Consider the following 21,181-nt stretch of genomic DNA (forward strand, 5'->3'; position numbering starts at 1 on the left):
CCTCCCAGGCAGGTCGGAGGGTTGCTGCTGCTTCCAGGGAGCTGGTCTGGTCTCAAGTCTTCCTTGTAGCTTGGCTTCCTTGAGTCCGAGGGCGGGTACTCTCTCTTTTTGTTGTTATTGTTGTTGTTGACTCTGGCAGGGAGGGTCCTAGAGAATCTGATCAGTTTCTGGGACTTTCTGAAGCTATTTTGAGTTGTTTACCTTCTAGCTTAACGAGTTTGCTACAGGATGGAATGCTTCAGTCTTAGAGTAAACTTACACAGAGGGGCTGTGAAGGCAAAACTGGAGCCGGGATGATCCCTCCCACTGTCTCTCAGCCTTTGGACTCTTTGCAGGTTTAAGTAACAGCTCAGTGCACACTGTCTGTGTCTGCGAGCTTGTGTGTTACTAGGAACAGACCCAGCAGAGTGTGTCTTGCGGGGAATCTGAGACGAGTCATGTCAAGATTATATTTTAATTAAAGTGGAGAGGTGTTACATTGTCTGAAATGTCTCTGGCATTCACGTGGGTGGGTCTGGTGGCTAAGTGTGAAGAACTCTGCTGCATCCTTTTGCACCGCAGGTAATCGTAACCAGTGTTTGAGAGGGATGTTCTGGTTTCTTCGGAGCGTCTGCAGCACCACCTGAGGGGCTCTGTGGTCAGCTCTGTGGTTGTCGTCTATGTATCTTTGTGGGGTGCTGTGCTGTCTGTTGCTGTCAGAGTGGCTTTGTGCGGTGTGTGCTGTTGATGCCCTATGCATGGCTGTCACCGTCAGCGGTGGGCACCTTTGTTTGTTCTAACAACCAGCCACTGTTGAAGCCATAGCTTCTTGCGGGTAGCGGGAGTGCCCTGTCCTTCAGCCTCACAGACACATCATGGTTAGGCCTGAGTGTTGCTTTGAACACAAGAGAGCTGTCCTTTCCCTGTTAGAAGACAGAGCTGGGTAGGGGAGTGTTCAGGGCCTGCTATGAATGTGAAAGGAACCAGGTGTGGCTCTGGTTCCTCTCTTCAGATTTTTTTTCTTCTGTGTTTTAAGACAGGATCGCACATAGCCCAGGATGGTTTCAGTATCACTGTTGTGACTGAGAGTGACTTTGAACTCATTCACCATGGCTTCCAGCATGCTAAATGGGCATTCAGAAACTAGCCCAAGCTGCTGCCCTGCCCCCTTCCCCCTGTAGACCCAGTTCTATTGAGATGTAATGCACGGATCACCATTTCATGTAGTATGTTTACAGTTGTGCTGACATCATCAGTCGTCCTTAGAGCAGTCCCATGGACTCCAACAGAAGCTCCACACCCTTCACCTGCCTGTCCCGCTCCCCTTAAGCACAGCACTGCCTTCTGTAGAGGGATATGCCTGTTCTAGGTGTTTCTTCCCACTAACATCATACGTGGGTTCTTGAGACAGACACCCTTCATTTAGCATAGCAGTCCATGTCTGCACACTTCTATCTTTTCTAGCCGAATAGTTTCCCACTGTATGTGGTACACCGCGTCTGACCCATCCACTCATTGTCTAGTACGTGTTTGGGTGAACTGTTACAGTGTTTTACAAAGATGTGTGTACAGTTTTTTTGTCTTTGTGTTTCTTACTGTGTGAACAGCAAGAAACCCCTACTTGCATGACCTTAAACCTACCTTGAAATGAAAATTGCTAGGTCACATGATCACTATTAAAAATTGTATAAAACGTAATTTTAGCATAGCTCACATTTGGTGGATGAACCTGAGGAAGGGCTCTTGGAAGCCGTTCTGCCGGAACTTTGTATTGGCTGTTCTGTGTTCATTTGAAGGTGCAGCTTGGGCTGTCATGGTTTTTAAGAGGTGCATCCTCTGTTCTTCTTAAAGCAGGGTTTACCTGGCCACGAACTGTGTTCTCGGGCTCCCCCCTCTGGAGGCCATGCTTAACTTCGCTTCTACAAGGCCTTTGCTCTCAGCTGATGGCGTTGAAAGTCAGGGCTTCCTCTTGACAGGTTAATGAGTAGTGCTTGGTCTTCTCTTCGGTAGCAGCCCGATGAGTATGGTGCCTGGGCCACCAGAGCTACTGCTGGTACTTGTGTCGCAGTGTGTGTATTCATAGTTGAGAAGCCGTGTTGTTGGGAAGGTAAATGTCCTCACACCCTATGGGGACATCAGATCTGCTTTTAGAAGTTGTCACTGTATCCTCTTGTCCCTGATGTACCTCCTCCAGAACGTTCTGCAGAGGAGGAGGGTCTTGGGACTTGCCCCTCAGAAACAGATGAGTTTGGCCTGTCAGTGGTCCAGCCCACTTGGGCTCCCTTCTCAGAGATGGAATCAGAGAGATGGGGTGGGGACCAAGATTTCTCCTGTTACGCAGGTCACACATAATAGGCGAGGGGAGCGTCCCCAGTCTGGTGTTCTAGACAAGGGAATACGTTGTTTGTCCCCCAGGGAACTCAACTTCTGTCTGTTCAGACAGCCCACAGCGTTCATAACCATCCAGTTAGGGTTTATTTCACATTTTAAATGCTCAGTGCCAAAGAGAATTTATAAGCAGGTGTATGGGAACTTGCTGAAGCAATAGAAACCTGCCAGGCCTTTACTGACCACAGTACTAAAGTGGACTAGTCCGGCCAGCATGCCTTTAGAGCTGATATCAAACACTGTCCATTGCCTGCGAGTCCTTCCATCTTTATCCCACAGCGACAGCTTGGTCACTAAGTCTCTTGCTTGCTATTCACATTGCTCAGGTGACAGTAACAACATTTAGAAGTTGTGTTGTGTTTTGTTTTGTTTTTCTGTGTCTAAGACTCTTGATCCCAAAGTGTTTACTGTCAGCTGGATAAGACTGTCCTCACCTGTCTACCAGGCAAGTCACACGATAGCTTATTAGTGAAGCCCGGCTCCCCAGTTCCCAGGGCCTTCTCTGCACTTGGCTCAGGAAACTGTCTCGTGAGAAATGTCGTGCCTTGGATGTGGCCAAGCCGTGCTACGATGTGGTGCTGCTGGCATGGCCTGGAACCCTAGAGACGGGGGAGCTGGTGTGAAGGAGCTAGGTCACTGGGGGCACCACCTTCAGAGTGCTGTGGTTCTGGTGCTGGAGAGAGACAGCTGTCAAAGAGCAGGACGAATTCCAGTCCTGAGTGTCTGGTTTCCTATCTCTCTGTCCAGTATCCTTCTGCTGTGATGCTATGCGCCATGTTGAGATGCAAGCCAGGGGGCCTCTTTAGACCTGAACCCAGTCTTAGACTTTGACCCTCCAAACTGCATGCCTAATCGACTTACTTTGATTCTGCATGCCTTGCCTTGGGGTGTTGTGTTCCAGGAACACAAAATCGACCAGTGAAAGAAACAGTGGCATCCAACACCCAGCATAGATGCTCAAGTGAAGAAGCAGGAAAATAGTGGAGTAAATCCAGTCATGTGACTCAGTTCACACTTGAATGACACACAGCTGCCTGCCACGGGCCAAATACCTGCCTGCCCTCCCTCTTTCCCACCTGTTGGAATTTTTAAATAAAGCAGCGCGCACAAGAAAGATGCTGTGCAGCAGAGTTCTCGTGGAGGGATTTTTATTAGGGGAAGGGGGAGACCGGCCTCTGGGGACAGGAGCAGCAGAAGAGAAGAAAGAGGGGGGAGAGAGAGGGAGGGAGGGAGGGAGGGGAGGAGGAAGGGGGGAGAGAGAGAGAGAGAGAGAGAGAGCGAGCGAGCACTGAGGATGTAGCCTGTTAGAACCCCAAGGACAGGCCAGTGTAGATGCCTGAATACACCACCTACCCACCTCCCTCGGACAATTGGCCCCATGTAACGCCACCGGCTACTCATGGAATTTTGAGTGTCTTCTTATGTGAGGTGTCCCTACTCTCTCAGATTCCATGTGTGAAGGACAGATCCTGGGTTGGTATAGTCATTTGGTTTCATCGACAACTATAATGCCCACTCTTCAGCCAAAGTAACTTCCAGAAGTTTCCCTGGAGCCCTTTCACCCTCCGTGCTGGAATGAGAGCCCCGTGACCCCAGGCTATAGTTTGACTTTTTTTGTAAAGCAGGCATAATATCTAATTTGTAGGTTTGGGGGAGTATTTACTCCCCTGCCCCCACCTCTCACATGCTCCATGTAGGTGGAGACTCTCCTCTGCTGCAGGAGGATTCAGTGCACACGATAACCCAGCACACACCTATGGTGTCACTGTGGATGACTATGGTTCACTTAAGGGAGGCGCTCACACACCGAGCGTCGATTCTTCAGTCCTGCCTCGTTTTTAGAAGACGTGGGTCACAAAAGATGAGACCAGTTTCACAATCCGGCAGCGGGCTGCAACCTGCAGGTGGAAAAGCTTGCTCCGATGTGTCAGAAGCCTTGTTGTTTCTAGAACTTCCTTGATCTCGTTCCCTCTGCCTAGAACACGGTCTTCTGTGCCCCTCCGGGCCTTCCAGTCTGTCCTCCAGTGAGCCAGGCGTCTGCACATGTTGTCCGGGCGTCCTGTAACATTCCATACTTGGCTCAGTTGTTTCTGTCTCGTAAGCTCTGCAGACCATCAGGAAGGGCAGACACTGTGCCGACCCAGTGATTATTTTCCCAGGGACAAGTATCACAGCTGCTGCCATTAAGCAACATAGGTTGTTGAGCTCGAGAGATGGTGCAGCACTTAAGAGCCCTTGCTGCCTAATCATGAGGACTGAGTTCAAATCCCATCACCCCCCACATGAGGCAGCTAACTTATGAACACCTGTACCTCCAGCTCTGAGGGATCCAGCACCCATTTCTGGCCTCGTGGACCCCTGCACACAGGTGCCCATACATCCACACAGGCATAAGTGTGAACACACATAATAAAACAAATCTTAAAAAGAAGAAAGAAACAAGGCCGATGATGATGGTGCACACCTTTAATCCCAGCACTCGGGAGGCAGAGGCAGGTGGATCTCTGAGTTCGAGGCCAGCCTGGCCTACAGAGCTAGTTCTAGGATGGCCAAGGCTATACAAAGAAACCCTGTTTCAAAAAAAAAAAAAAGTAGAATAGGGAAAAAAAGTTGTTACCTGTCTCTTTGGGTATTTGGGCTGCCTATTTTCCAAGAGCCTATCAATAGATATCTTACCCCTTCCTCAGCCCAATCACCAACATTTCAGTTTATGAGGTTTCTCTCCTTGTATGTCCTTGTGACCTGGCTCTTTGGACTTGTTTTTGCCTGTACCTCCATTGTGCTGATTGGATGGCATGATTCTCTATGAACTCACGTCTTTACCACGTATCCCCCATAAGTCACAGTCTCCCAGAAACGATGACAGAAGTTTCCTGGCCTGGAGCCTTGCTCTGGGATGACAAGTGGTCCCCGGCGGTCAGTGATGAAGTGCTGGGTGGAAGCCTGCTGTGGAGGGAAGCAGAGGAGACCGGGACACAGCAAGATGAAGGCAGAGAAGACGGGACCCAGACCAGTGAGAGAAACACCTGTGTCCATTCCTCCAGTGAGGAAACAGACGTCCTGGCAGGCAGAAACGGGGGAGGAGGCAGCCAGGCCAGTGCCAGCAGACTGCACAGACATGCTGGTGAACGTGGTAAATGATCTCCCTCTCCCTCACAGGGTGAGGAGAGAGACAGGCTGTGGCAGCGGGATTTTGAGGGCACAAGCTCGTCATTAACAGTGAGTCATTTAGCTGTCCCAAGGCTGGCCATACCTCGGTGCTAACAGTGTCCCATGGTGTTACCCTCAGTTCCTAGCCCTGACAGGTGACTCACAGGCTTGATGAGACCCCAGCTTCTGAGGACACTGCCGAGTGTCCTGTCCTGTGCCATCTGCAGCTGCAGAAAACAACAAAGGCCAGTATGGGTGGCGTTGGAGTCCTCGGGAAAAGATTGTATTTTCTATTGATCATTTCTGTGACGTGGCGGTTTCACGCATACACACGTGACATTCTGATTACTTCTACGCACCCATGTATCCTCCTTTAATACTTATCCACCACCCCCATCTTTATTAGTACTTCTGCTTCCTGTGAACCCCTTCCTCCCTACCTCCCGATGCCATCCTGCCAAGCTTCTTACTCCCCATCAATTACCTACATCCCTATCAGTGATCCTTCGTCATCAAACCCCCTTCCTGTTAAATACCTCTCTATTGACCAACCCCCTTCTTCCCCCACCAGTTCCTATCTGAGATTGGCCGTGGTTCATTTTTTTTTCGGCGAAACAGGGAAATGTTTAATAATACACTCTTAAGTTTACATTTGAGATAGATTCTTGCTCTTAGAAATTGGGGTTTTTCGTGTGCGACACCTTTTATGTTGTCTGAAAGGTAACTGGCTCATTGTAAAAACGGAACTGACACCCTACACGCGGCTCGAATACATAGCCACCCGAGTGTGTGTCTTGTGTGAGTGGGACAAGAGCACCGATGAGTGCCTACAGGCCAGTGCGCTCGTGGGGTGTCCCTGTGTCTTACACAAGAGAGAAGTCTTTGGCTTTGTGGTTGTTGGAGAACAAGTTATATCTTCCAGCCACAGCTATGAGAACCAGACAAGGTCTGTTAGCATCCCATTCACATCCACAGCTGTCCTTGCAGATTCCAGCAGCTGGAAGGGCCTGGGAGGGGGGTCCCTGTGTGTTTTGAAAGCATGAAGAGTCGAAAAGTAAGCTTTATTTCCTGAGCATCCCCCTGCATTAAGACAATAAAATTGAGCCGGGCGGTGGTGGCGCACGCCTTTAATCCCAGCACTCGGGAGGCAGAGGCAGGTGAATCTCTGTGAGTGTGAGGCCAGCCTGGTCTACAAGAGCTAGTTCCAGGACAGGCTCCAAAGCTACAGAGAAACCCTGTCTTGAAAAACCAGAAAAACCAAACAAACAAAAAACCAAGAAGATAAAATCCCATGACCTCCATACATGTTTTAAAACTCAATTTCAAGCATTCATCTCAAATTATGGAAGTTTTAAAACCTTTTATTATACTCAATGTTTGCATTGTAATGACAATCCCTTGCTTGCCCAAGAACATTGGAAAACAAGTACAAAAAGATACATAAAATCACAAAAATACTACCAGAACAGCGCCTGTATTTCCAACCCCACCCCCAGCTGCTGTTGGTAATTTTTCTTCATCTCCTCCCCTTCTCTTTTTCCTAAAGCAATGTATATCATTTCAAAACTGGGTGTCAAGGCTGGGCGGTGGTGGCTCACACCTTTAATCCCAGTACTCGGGAGGCAGAGGCAGGCAGATATCTGAGTTCGATGCCAGCCTGGTCTACAAGAGCTAGTTCCAGGACAGGCTCTAGAAACTACATGGAAACCCTGTCTCGAAAAAAAGAAAAAAAGAAAAACTGGATGTCAGCAGACCTTTGGAGCTGTGCCAGTTTCTTCCAAAGCTTGGGTACAAGAGTCATATCCTCTGGGCAGTGGTGGTGCACAACTTTAATCCCAGTACTTGGGAGGCAGAGGCAGGCGGATCTCTCTGAGTTCGAGGCCAGCTTGGTCTACAAGAGCTAGTTCCAGGACAGATAGGGCTGTTACACAGAGAAACCCTGACTCGAAAAAAAGAGTCATACCCGCTGCTCCTCCAGGAGAGGGATAGAGAAACCTCCAGCCATGCTGAAGATCGCATAGGGTTTTGTGCCCTGGATGTAGAGGCACTGGGGTCATTACCTTCTCTCAAGAAGCTTTGGCCGTCCCTGTCACTTCATTTGTCCTGTCTTCTTGAGCTGCCGAGATGTCCCAGTGTCAGTTGAGAGGTTGGGGAAGAGAGGTGTGTGTCCTATAGCAGTTAAAGGGACCCCTGGCCCCTGATGGCATCTGCACTTCGGTTAAGTACAAAACTCAGCTGTGGTCCTCCTCGTTTAACCTTGTTTCCACTAGCATCAGGTCATGTCTCCACATGGGCCGGTTCACACATGGGCCTGTGTAGAAGAAAGGAGTGTCTAGTCAGCCAATGGTGTGCATTGAATAATCAGGCCCTGAGAGTCAAATAAATGACACTAGGAGGCTGTGTTATAGGCAATAAAATCCAGAGTGCCCATCCTGAGATTGCCTGCTTATCATTTGAAATGTATCGGAAATCTGCCGAGATCCTGCTGGATGTTGATTGACGTAGAAAGATTCTGAGCAGTGTGCATTTGGAAAATGAGTGAGTGACTCAATGCAGCCCCACAGGGCAGTGGGGGGTGAATGTAGACGCAAGAAATGATTTTATTTTAAGGATACTTGCATTTTGGATACAGTATATCTCAAGAAATTTCTTTGGTCTTACTTTCCTAACACGTTAGGGTTAACAAGATTGTTTCTGTGTGAGAGAGCGTTGCCACCAAGCCTGACGACCTGAGTTTGAGCGAGAGAACGGACTCCTGCATGTTGTTCTTTACCTGCCAGCCTCCCTAACAGTAAACGATGAGCTGATGCTTGTGAAAATTGCCCATATGATATTTTGTAAGAACTTGTCTACCGACGTTTTAGAGTTAGATTTATTTTGTGTGTGTGTGTGTGTGTGTGTGTGTGTGTGTGTGTGTAGTGACTGAGGAGGCCTGACTAGAGCTATGGAAGCTCCTGAAACTGGAGATATGGGGGCTGTGAGGCATCAGATATGGGTGCTGGAGACTGAGCTCAAGTCCCCAGGCAAGAGCAACAAGTGCTTTTCGCACTGAGCCATCTCTCCGGCCCCTCCTCTGAGTTTTTGACATAGCTAAAGGACACATACCCAGTGGTTTGCGGCCTGCTTCCCACCACAGTAATTACTTGGTCAAAAAGGCAAAAAATCCTGGAGAGTTATGACCAGCCAGCATGCCAGCCTGTGTAATAGAGTGCTGAAACCCCACGAAGGGAGACCCATGTCTGTTTTGTTGTTTGTTTTTTTAAAGTTCCCATTGGGTGTTGTGGCCCATGACCTTTAACCCCAGCATTTGGGAGGTAGAGGCAGGCAGACTCTAGAGCGGTGGTTCTCAGCCTTCCCAGTGCTGTGACTCTGTAATACAGTTCTTCATGTTATGGTGACCCCCGATCATAAAATTATTTTCGTTGCTACTTCATAACTAATTTTGCTACTGTTATGAATCATAATGTAAATCATAATGTAAATCATCTGTGTTTTCTGATGGTCTTAGGCGGCCCCTGTGAAAGGGTCATTTGATGCTCCACTAAGGGGTTGTGACCCGTGGGTTGAAACCACTGTTTTAGAAGTTCTTCTGAGAGAAAAGAGGAGAGGTTGTATTATACAAAGCTGACTCTGGGCTCTCTTGATGTCTCCCAGGGAGGTAACCTTTGCTCATTTTTATCCTTGTAGGAGAAGTGATTGATCCCTGAAAGGTGCTTTAATACCCACAAATTAACACCAGTTTATTGTTGGGTTGCTATTGGTGGTTGCTGTATTGTTTCTATTATGAAACTGCAGCTTTCTAAAATTAGATACCTTTAAATGTTTTTTATGACAAAAAAATAGATGTTCATTTTTAAAAATAGGATAAGGCAGGAAGTGGGAAAGAGACAACCATTTCATCCAGGGGACTATTTATCATGCTGCATAGTTCGTTAAACACACCCGCCCACCCCCACCCCTTCAGTCCGCTCTCAGTACAGAAACACTCTCAGCTTCTGGAGTCTGTCACTGACCTGCAGTGATGGCTGTAACCTCTGGGACTTGAAAGTGGCCATCCTTCCCCTCCTCTGACTCTTTGCTGGTTGACTTTCATGAAGCTGCCATGTGTGTGAGTTCTGGGGTGCAAATACCCTAGGACCTGTCCTTAGTTCTGAAAAATGGTTGCTGATTGGTTCATCAGATAAAGGTGGGGTGAGTCTTAATCTGGACTAACACAAATGGACTGTGTGTTTTGTTCTTTTTAAGGACTGTTTTCTGGAAGGCGGGATGTGGGGGGGGGGTGCAGAATGAGAGGTGTTCCCTGCTAGGAGGAGAGTTGCTAGGGCCGAGTAACCACCCCAAAACAGCCGAGGCTGTGCTTCAGTTCTGGCTGTCTCTGCAGCTTTAACCTGTGAAGGCTGCGCCACTGAGCCAGGGCCACTCTGCACTGTCAGCAGCTGCCGCGTCCCCTCAAGCATCCTCTGAGCTACTTTCTTCTGGTGTGTATGCAAAGGCCGGATTAATTTACAGGGAAGGGACTACAGCCTACAGAATGTCTCCCCTCCAGCTGTGAAGTACACACAGCTGGTTCCTGAGAGGTCATTTTCTAAATAGTGGTGCTTTTATTTTTCCAAGTGGTTCTGATGGATGCCTGGTCATATGTGTATTAAGAGAACTAGCGGTGAGAGTGGGCTGACCTTCAGCTACAACCTCTCTGGAAGGACTTAGGTGATCCCATCCCTCTCCTGTTTTCTTAGGCTTTGTCATCTTCTCAGTAAACCAAAAATAAAAGACTCCTGGCTAAGTGTCTGGTTGATGGAGGGCTTGTATTTGAATAGATTATTATATTCCCTATGTTCTTTGTGTGAGTGGGGTCTTGCTATGTGGTAGCTTCAGACTTGAATACCTAGTCCTTCATGAGGTGGGGGAGGCAAGTGTCTTCTCTGGTCACTCTCCACTTAATTTATCGACTGAGGCAGGCTCTCTCACTGACTCTGGAACCTGCTGATTTGCTCAGTCTAGCTAGCCAGCTTGCCCCAGGGACCAGCTCGCCCCGGTGCTCTTACCTCCTGAGTACCAGGGTTACAGGTGTCCTGCCCTGCCTTGTGCATGGTGGGGACCCAGATGATGGCCCTCGTTCTTGCATGGTGAGTATTTAATCTACTGAGCCAGCTCCCAGCCCTCTCAGTGCTTTTTTCCTTCCTTCTCTTTTTAAAGAAATTACAGTTACTCATGTGGGGGAAGATGGCATGTCCCATGGCATGCAGAAAATCTCCAGAAGTCAGTTCTCTTCTCCCATCTGGTTCCTGAGGCGCAAACTCAGGTTGCCTTGCTTGGTAGCCAGCGCCTTTGTCCACAGAGTTATCCCGTTGGCCCCCAGACCACTTTGGGAGAAGCTCCGTTGTAATAGACTTTGTGTCTGTTCTGCTTGTGTCTTCCTTTTGGCTTCTTTTGTGATGCCTAGGTTAGTAATGTCTGATAGATCAGTAATGTCTGAGTTCTAACAGACTGCTCTCCCCATTTTATTTGAGGACGATCTTTGGAGTTCAGAGTGTCTTCTCTCTTAGTGGTACCGGAGAAAGTGTGCTTAGACTAAACCTTGCAGAGTGGATTGGGAAAATCCTTGTGCGCCTCCCAACTGAGCCTGGTAGGAAAGGGTGGTGTTCTCACTGGGTTTGTTACTGAGCATTTCTTTCCCCTGGCTCCTCCCCAGTGTGAGTCCTCTATTTTATTTTAGCATGCATTTTGTTTCATTTCAGATTGGGCCTCCTACTCTCAGTGTCCCGTCCCCGTCCCCCAGCCCCCACACCTCAGCCTCTGAGTGCTGGGATTACAGGTCCTCTAGGTCTGCTCTAATAGGGACATGAACAATGGAAGGGGAGGGGGAGGCACTGTGGAGCTGGGCCTCCCTGCCCCTTCTGTACCCCGCCCCCCTCCCAGATACAAGCCTGACAGGCTAGGGGAGCTCATGTCCCAGGGATACTTTCATACACTCTTTTCCACTGAGGAAGCTCCAAGTTTATTGGGGGAGTCTAATAGGGCTCTCAGTCCGCCGTTAATGAACCTGAAATGAGAAGCGGAGCTGCTGAATCCCAGTGAAGAATTGGGCATGCCACTGAAAGCCTTAATTAGGAAGCGGCTTTTCAAACGCACTCTCTGCCGACCAGCTGTAACCATGGGTTCTGGGGGCTGCAGAGTAACCTGGTGAGAGGTGTGGCGCTTGGCCTGATACGTAGATATTTGACCGCCGGTGAGAGGGTGCCAGTTGTGGGAACCTGAACTTAAAACAAAACAAACAAAAACCTGAGAAAGGTGTAGGGGAGATAATTACAGATAACCCAACAGTTTGGTATTTTTGTGAGATGGAAGCCAGTCTGACCTGGCAGTCAGGATGCCCTGGACTCATGGAGCTCCCTGCTGTGTCACCAGGTACTCCTGAAGAACCCTGACCCTGCTTCTTCCCTGTGTGTTACCTTTGAGCTGTTCCTCAAAGCCGTATTCCTCCACACAAATGAAATACTTTGTGTTTCCTGTATGATCCTGGCTCGTTCAAGGGTCCGAAACAACCGCCGGTGTTTACCGAAATCTTGAATCTAGACGTTTAGAATTTGTTAATGAACAAAACACACGAGGATGAGGGGAGCTGAGAGGAGGGTGATGGGGCTGTGGTGCATACAGTCACAGCATGGTCTATGCGTGTGCGAAGGTGTCATAATGAAGCCCCCTTATTTTGTAATAAGGAATAGCTTACAAAACTAGTAGTATATTACCACCGAAATACTGACAGTATTAAGAAAGAAAACCGGCAAGAATAGGGGGCTGTGGAGTTGTGCCCTGTGCGGCTAGAACAGGATAAAACAACCAGAGACAGTGATTAATATTGAGCACACAATTCTAAGTGCACCTATTACTGATGCCTAAGTTAAGTCATATAAACTCGGTCACCCAGACGTTAGGCTTCTCCTTTACATCTCATAACTTCCCGTTCTTCTAACTGACCGTTGGTGGAGCTCGGGTTTGAACCCAGACATTTGACTCAAGGTTTGTGATCATAACTACTTGGTTCTCGCGGCTTTTCAAGAACCAGAGAGAAGTCTAATTATGGCGGTGAATTAGTGCCGGGGTTGGCTGTCTTGCTGCAGTGGTTACAGTTATAGGAAATAGTTTGATCTAGCACCCAGTCGTTCCGAAGCTATTCTGCCAACTCTGTCCTCATCTCTTTCCCATTCACGGTTAGATCCAGTCAAGGATGCCCCAGTGCTCTGGCATTCTCAGTAAAGTTCTTCCCTTTCCTCTAGTTGAGACGGGAGAAGATTGACCTGGAAAACACGCTGGAACAAGAACAAGAGGCTCTGGTGAATCGGCTGTGGAAGAGGATGGATAAGCTGGAAGCTGAAAAGAGGTTTGCTTAGCCTTGGTTGTGTGCGTGTTTGTGCATGCGTGTGGGGTGGGGGTATGCAAGTTTGGAGGACTCCTGGCTGTTACTGTGGAGAACAGTGGGACATTTGAATTGCTTGGGTGACACACACCATCCTAACTTGTTAAAGGAAGTAAATGTTGATCTCTCTCTCTTGGTGATCTCCTTCCTGTGCCTTGTTTTTCTCTTCCCTCCATAGTCAGAGTCGACCATAGTGCCACAGTTCCCCTGTTAATTAGTGCACGTGTCTAGGATTCACTTAGTTGGAAGATTTTGATGGAAAAATAGCTAGCCATTTGCTTTTAAGCCTATTGTAAATAAATACCTATGGATGTTTAATGCTTGTGCGTTCAGTGTACAGATAGAAAGTGTCACCCCAAAATGGATGTTTTCTAAGTGGCCTTGTTGCAGATTGCCTTGGTCCTCGTTTTTGATCGCACTGTGCTCTGGGGTTGGAAGGGGCAGAGCTTATAAGAATGGCAGGAAGATCCTGTCTCAGAGCTTTGTGTGGGGTAAAGGCCAGTTTCCTTTGAAGTTGAGTCTTAGTTCCCTGCCCCAGAGTTTTGTTTGCCTCCCAGAAGCCTGTGCGTTGGTTTTAAAGCGCTGTTCACACTATTCTGAGTTCATATGTAGAATTACAAACACCAAACCAACCTCAGAGTTTAAGAAAAGTGAAAATTTGAAATATGTGTCTAGGAGACTTCCTCCAGCCATAGGCAGTCAGCATTATGGTAGCAGTTCTGATAATCTGAATTAGGCAGTTATTTTGTGATTGTGACCATATTTACATGTTAATTTTCTCAGCTAGGGTAGACCGACAGGAGAGTCAGTTTGCAGTTGGGCCAACTGGAAGGTAAACAACTAAACACAAGGCAACCCCAGGAGCCCCAGCAGCTTACGGAAGGAAGTTAGAGTGTTGCAGTTAGCCTGCCCGTTTGGAATGCAGCTGAGGTTTTATGTACATATAATTGCATTGTTATTGAACTTGCTGTAAGAAATGGTCATTTTGTAGGCAAAATGCTGTTGACCCTTATTTTTAAGTTACATCTGAACGATAATAGCTGAGTGCACCAGCTATTAACCGAAGAATTATGATTTGATTTGATTTTTTTTTAACATTTTATCATTGGTCCCAGTTGTCCAAACCTTCACCACAGGTTTTTATGAAGAGGAGCTTTACTGGCTGTAAGTGACTTCCTCTTCCACTGTGATTCATAGCAGTTCCTAAATTTCACCCAAAGTATCCTTTTCAGCCAGCTTGCTAACCACATAGTCAGCTAGTGTCTAAATGTTGGCTGGACTCTGGGCATAATAACCAGAAAGGTGTTCCACAGACTTTATAGTTACAAATGACTGCCAGGGTCACTCAAAGAGCTGAAGGAACAGGGGTGGGTGGCTCCGTGGGTCATATGTGTAGCACAAAGCCCGAGGACCTGAGCACAGATTCCTAGTACCTACATCAAAGTAGATACGCTAGCTCATGCATGTAATCCCAGTGTGCTCCTAAAGCAAGATGGGAGGTGGTGACAGAATTCCCAGAAGCCCGGGCCAGTTTACCTTGCTTAGCAGCAGAGAGCAAGAGACCTCCTTACATACAGGGGTAAAGGGAGGAGCCACACCTGAGAGAGCCCTCTGACTTCCACGTGGAGGTGGCACGTGTACTAACACATGAACGTACAAGAAACAAAAGGGATGAGATCTTGCTGTGTCGCCTGTTTGACCTGTGATAATTATAGCTGAGGATGGACAGAGAGGTAGCGAGCTAGACAGACGGGCGTCAGTCTGTCCTACGGATGCTTTTCAGGCCAGCTCTCAGCGCGAATGTTGTGTAGTCTTTGCTGCAAACTGGTCTTCATTGTTGCTTTCTTTTCTTTCTTTTTTTTTCCTTCTCTTCCTGGCTGTGAAGAATCTTACAGGAGAAATTAGACCAGCCTGTGTCTGCCCCACCATCGCCTAGAGACATCTCCATGGAGATTGATTCTCCCGAGAACATGATGAGGCATATCAGGTTTTTAAAGAATGAAGTGGAGCGGCTGAAGAAGCAGCTGCGAGCAGCCCAGTTACAGCGTACGTGGCCTCCCGTCCCCTCGAGTTCCTGTCTGCCGCATCAGTGCGTGTACCAAGCCCACGTCAGTCCCCGTGCTTGCTAATGAGCTTGTGGTAGTCATGTTCACGGTGTGCTTTATTAGTGATGCGTAGGCTTTTGTACGCATGTCCCTGTCATCTCGGGATACATATTTTTTAAAAAGGAAGCTATCATAGGGGAGGGCCGATAATTTAGAATACTTCCAGAAGATACTTGTAATAATCTCAAGAGGGAGTCACTGAATTAGCGGGTTCCCGGGCATCTTCCTTCCTTCCTTGCTGAGATAAAATTCTCTACTTAAGGGAAAATGTGCTTATTTGGCACACAGATTACAGCTCCTGTGACATGGGAAGTAACAGAGGAACTGGTCACATCACACCCTCGGTTGGAAACAGAAGAGTTGATTAATTCATATTTCTGCTCAGCTACCTTTCTAAAATACATATAAAGGATATACATATATCTTTCATATGTGTATATGTATTTTTATATGTATATACATACACATGAACATATGTATTTCATGTTATTTTGATTATAGTCACTGTTCTCCCCCTAACTCTAGCCACACCCACCCTCCATCACCACACTTCCGACTTGGTCTCCGCATTTTATTTAACTCCCTAACCCCACTCATGCTATCCAGGTACTCAAGTGTGGGGCCATCCACTACAGCACCGTCAGCCTACCAGGGCCTGACTCTGACCCTGAACCTCAGGAAAGCCGATTTGGAACGGTGCCACTCACGGGGCATATCACCCCACATCAGTGAATATAATTAAAATAACCCTTCCCACATAATTTTCTGAGGCCCCGTTCCACGTGCTTCTGTTACCGAACGTGACTGGGGGAGCAGGTCACGACCTCTAACCCCAAGTCAGGTCTGGCTACCTGTCCTTTGTAAGGCAATAAAGAGGCCAAATTCTGGGCCTGAGAACCCAGTGGTTAAGAGCACTGGCTGCTTTGTCAGAGGACCTGGAATCAATTTCCAGCACCCATGTGGCAGCTCACAACTGTCTGTACCTCCAGATCCAGGTGATGCCAGTGCACATAAAGTTAAATAAATTTTTAAAAATTGAAAAGCCAAATTCATAGTGGAAAGCAGAAAAGGAAGATTTAGTCAGTCACTGGCCACACTGGGGAAGGAGACAAATCAAGCAAAACTCCCAAGTCTGTGTTTAGGGTCCTGAAGTGAGATAGACGTTTGCATAAATCCATACCAGTTTCAAAACATTGTTCCCACAAGCGGGCTGTTTTCCATCCCCTTCCCAGCTTATGAATCACATCGAGTCTGAGCCCCAACTGTTTCCGAGACTCAACACAAATTGAGAACTCAAGACCTTCAAGTGCTCCTGAGCCAGGGATGGAAGCTGGGGAGCTAATGTCACAGCTACACCAAAGAGGGTTCAGGCCATCTGATATACAAAGTTGGAGACAGGATGGGACAGGACATTAACATTGTCCTTTAAGCCTTACTGAGACCAGCTGAGCTATCCTGAGCTTTGCTGATGGCCTCTTTGGGCCAGCCTTTTCTGTCGTGGGGGGCAAAAATCACACTAGCGTTCACAGATGCTTTCAGCAAGATCTGCAGGCCTTTAAGAGACTAAGCAGTGCAGTGAGTGCCAAGGGATGAGAGTAAAACATCCTTCCCTTGGACCGGGGATTGAACATCTAGTCAGTCCTGGTTAAAGTGTGGTCCTACCCATCATGGATGCATCTTTGTCTGGGTTTCAGTCTCATCCTGTAGAGCATGAAATCTCTTCCGGGGAGACAGGTTCCCCTCCGCCTGTCACATTTTCCTTCTCCCAGTGTGAGATTCCTGGGGAAATTCCAATTCCTTTGGTGCCCAGTGTTTCAGTACTTTGATGTGGGAGTAAAAGACAAAAGTGTTTACTCCAGCCAGTATCACATTGACAATTAACCCTGTCAGGCCAGGTGACCTTTGTAATCATGTTTATCTGTCTGATGTGCTAATGAGTCTGTGCAGGAGCCCTCCCTGCAGCTCTGAATTAGGAAGGGGGCACTGTGAAGGGTGTTTGCCTTCCTTATTGCTGCATCTAATCTCAGCTGACATTTGCGCGTGGTATTTGCAGAATAAATGCTTCTGAAATTTAGACTTAATATTTTGGAAAAGGCCAAGGTGTGGAGTAGAAATCAGGGTCCTGGGTTTCTGAACTTGTCTAGGTCACTTTGCATTTTTAGGGGTCTACCCTCCTGATGTTTGTTTGCAGACATGTCTTTCTTGAAGTAATATCATGGGGGCAGGGCTTCCCTTTCGCTGTGCCTGCCAGGCGAGCAGTTTGCATGGGCACATGCCTAGTGTTCTTGCAGGTGTGTACATGCATATGAAATTGCTTTGTACCAAGAGTTGCGCCGTGAGGATGACTTTTTGCATCCCTCTTTTTGAAAACAGCTTTGTTTTGTTTTCCAGGACAGGGTATTTTGGTGTAGTCCTGACTATCCCAGGATTCACTTTGTAGACCAGGTTGACCTTGAACGCAGATATCCACCTGCCTCTGCCTCCCTAGTGCTTGTGGGAGTAAGTCCTCTCCTTTCCCCATGTGGGTTGAGGAATCCAGCTCGGGCTAGCAGGCTTGGTGGGAGCCTCTTACCTCAAGGGCCATCTCACAAGGCCCAAGTGACCCCTGTTGGTTGGACTCCAGCTGCAGTGAGCATGCTTGTCATGCACCTTACTTCTCTCCTGGAGCGCATTGCAAGTAGGGGTCCAGTGTTCTGTCTTGGATGGTACATCAAGACCGTGGAAGTCTTTCAAAAAGTGTAGTGTGTTCTCTCTCACTTTTGCAGCAACAAGCCTAGGCACAGGCTATATATAAAAGCTCCCCTTTTGTTTTGGGCCACTTGGGGTTCCATCTATGCCACCTCTTTGGCTCTTCTTGTAGGGCTGCCACTCCCATGTCCTCTCCCTGTTCAGGTCCCCTTTTCACTGACTAACCCTTATGATTATCTCACACCCACCCTGATAATCCAGGATTATTTCGCCATCCTGAATCCTTAACTTCATCACACCTACGGAATCCCTCTTGTCTTTGCTGTGTCACGCAGTAGCCTGTTGGGGATGAGCCTGTGGGTGCCACCATCGTTCCTGCCAGCACTGGGTGGTTTCCGGAGTTCTTCCAGGACTAGACTGTATTACGCTGGCATGTTCGTTTTTAATCCTAGTCATTCTGAGGTGTATCATAGGTAACTGCATGAAGCCCATAAACCGGGTGAGCTAAATGAAAACGTTCTCAATGCCAGTTTGTCTGGGCTGGCTAGGCAGTGTGTTTTTAATCACTTCTTCCCAGGGCTCCCAGCCCCCTTTCTCCTTCCTCATTCATGCTTGACTAGTCGGCTCCGAGGGAAGGATGCTTTATTCTCATCCCTTGCTACTCACTGCACTGCTTGGTCTTTAAAAGACCTGCAGATCTTGCTGAAGGCATCTGTGAAATGCTAGTGTGATTTTTTCCCCCCAGGACAAAAAAGCCTGGCCCAAAGAGGCCATCAGCATCACTCAGCTGGTTTCGGTAAGGCATCTTTAGAGGACGGTGTGTCCATGACCCGTCCTCTCCTCTGTCTCCAACTTTGCTTGTCAGATGGCTTGCACCCCCTTTGCTGTAGCTGTGGAGTTAGCCCCTTATCCTCCATCCCTGTCACAAGCAGTTAATGGTCTCAAGTTCTCAGTTTGGGTTAAGCCTTGGGCTCAGACTCCCTGTGGTCAGTAGGCTGGGAAGGGGATGGAAAGCAGCCCGCCTGTGGGAGCATTGCTTTGAAACTGGTTCAGCTGCCACCCTCACTGGATGGCACCTGTGATTCGGTTTCAGGAAGTACTAGACTATGAGGGCCATTCAAACACCCCCCTCCCACACACACACACACACTAGACAGGGAGTGACAGTGACCAGCAGAGGGCACCCAAGGAATGCCTTGGTTCCAGCCTCCTGTGCCAGGGTCCGGACACTGGAGAAGTTGTGCTTGGGACCTGCGAGTATATCTGAGTTAAATAGATGTGTCGGCAGGAAGTCCTGAAGTCCTACCTGAGGTGACCTTGTCTATAAGTTACTATCTCAGCATTCCTCTGCCGTGTCCCCTTTTAGTTTTGTCTGTTCTATTGCTTGTTTGAGACGGGGGTCTCACTGTGTAGCCCAGGCTGACCTTGAACTCTCCAACCTTAACCACCCCTTCATCCCACCCCGTGTGCTGGGAAATCAGGCATGTATTCCATGTCCAGCCTGAATTGCGATTTTCTTTGAAAAACGATGTTTCCTCTTAAGTCACTGTCCTGGGAGACTTTGTCTGGGGAAGAGAACTTGCTCTGTAGTCGTCCTCTGAGTTTGAGCAACATCAGGTCCACCCAGGGCCACCTGGTGCTTCCTGTAGCTCTCGGTGAGAAGTCTGCACACAGGCATGCTTGGGGAGACTTAATTGAAGCTGTCCATATTAAAAGTGAGCTTTGTAAGTGTTTTCCTAGCATCACTTCAGTTAAAAAGACTTTGCATATGGATTAGGCGGCGGGGTTTCCGGCTGTATTCAAAACAGCCGAGAGATTTAGTGTTTAGTCTACATAATGGTGTCTAATAATCTGAGTATCTTAGTTCCTGAAACAGGGAGAGTCCAGACTGGAGAGATGGCTCAGCAGTTAAGACTGCTTACTGCTGTCCCATTTCAGTTCCTAGCAGCTGTAATTTCAGCACTAGGGCACGGGACGTCAGTCTGGCTTCCATGGGCATTGCACTCTACTGCACATACTAACACACAGACACACATCTACACATAATTTAAGACAAAACAATTGTCTTACATTAAGAAATACAGTTTAAGAGCTTTTGTATATTCTGATGCATACTTGGAAATCATTGAATAATTGTTATCAGAAGCCTTTATTGGGCAGGCGGGCTCAGTGGGTAAAGGCACTTGGCCACCAAGCCCAAGGACCCGAGTTCCATCTCCAGAATCCACATGATTGAGGAGCGAAGCAGTTTCTGAAGGTTGTCCACGCACACCTGGGTGAGGCTTACATACACTTCATGGAGAAGAGTTGTCGTTAACTGTGTGTGTTAACTGTTTTACAAGAATGTTATCTGAGCATCTAGCACACCATGCACGGTGGGTGACTCCCCACCTCCCAAGGGGCCTATCTAGAGTGGAGAGGCAGCCTGTTCCCCTAACTGGGCTCCCTTCTCTCCCAGCCTCTACCATGGAGGAGAAGGAAGTCTTGACTGTCCTGTGAATGTGAAGACACCTAGCCCGCCAACACTGCCTGTTGTTAGATCATTCGCTAACTGTAACTCACTTGTGAACTTTGACGCCAAGGATTAATTTTAAGCCCTGGACTCCCGCTAGGGGAGGGGGCCCATTCCACAGGTGGGGTAATGATTGCACAAACCGCGGTTTAATTGCGAGCTGTGGCTTTTCAGATTCCGAGAAGATGGCCCAGTACTTGGAGGAGGAGCGGCACATGAGGGAAGAGAACCTGAGGCTGCAGCGGAAGCTTCAGAGGGAGATGGAGAGAAGGGAAGCGCTGTGCCGCCAGCTCTCCGAAAGCGAGTCCAGCTTGGAGATGGATGACGAAAGGTTTGCGTCCGTGCCCCACCCCCACCCCCACCGGCCACACACACCACCTATACCTCCAGTCCCAGGGGATCCAGGGCTCTCATATGCCCCCCACAGGCACCAGGCAAGTAGGCTGTGTCCAGGCATGCATGCAGGCAAAAACCCGCACTCATAAATTGATTATAAAATGATACATTCTAGAAGGGCAGAGCTTAAATGTCACTTGGGTTCATGGTGATGAATACCCCATGCTAAAGCTCATGCTCGCTGTAGAGGTGCAGGATGGGATCCTCTGCTTACGCTGGAGCAGAAAGTGCCCTTCTGCAATGGCGGGCGGGCGAGGGAGAGGAGTGGAGGCAAAGCTGACATCTGTTTTGTTTTTTAAATCTTCGACATTGGTATTTAAATGTAAGCAGAGTACTCGAGAAATACATTTGCTGCTGTTCCTATTTCTGGTAACGGGAATAAATAAGTTCACATACTTGGATACAAATACCACAGGCACATTTAGCAGGATTTCCTCCAAATCTTCTTTAATTGAATTGCAAACATTTTAGTGATATTTTTCCCCTTTAGTATATTTATGTTACCTCCTTTGTCAGTACACAATGCCAGGATTTTCTTTTAATTCC

General features: G+C 48.0%; 1 protein-coding gene across 1 annotated transcript in view; it reads left to right on the forward strand.

The window, feature by feature from the left end:
- Positions 1 to 21,181, forward strand: part of Ccdc6 (coiled-coil domain containing 6) — a 100,504-nt gene that overhangs the window by 59,937 nt on the left and 19,386 nt on the right. Inside the window, exons 4-6 of the mRNA XM_038343043.2 lie at positions 12,795 to 12,898; positions 14,820 to 14,980; positions 20,414 to 20,570. Coding sequence (XP_038198971.1) covers positions 12,795 to 12,898; positions 14,820 to 14,980; positions 20,414 to 20,570 — 422 coding nt within the window. The remainder of the gene's footprint in view (positions 1 to 12,794; positions 12,899 to 14,819; positions 14,981 to 20,413; positions 20,571 to 21,181) is intronic.

The sequence above is a fragment of the Arvicola amphibius genome, chromosome 9 (genome assembly GCF_903992535.2).
Source record: "Arvicola amphibius chromosome 9, mArvAmp1.2, whole genome shotgun sequence".
NCBI lineage: Eukaryota > Metazoa > Chordata > Mammalia > Rodentia > Cricetidae > Arvicola > Arvicola amphibius.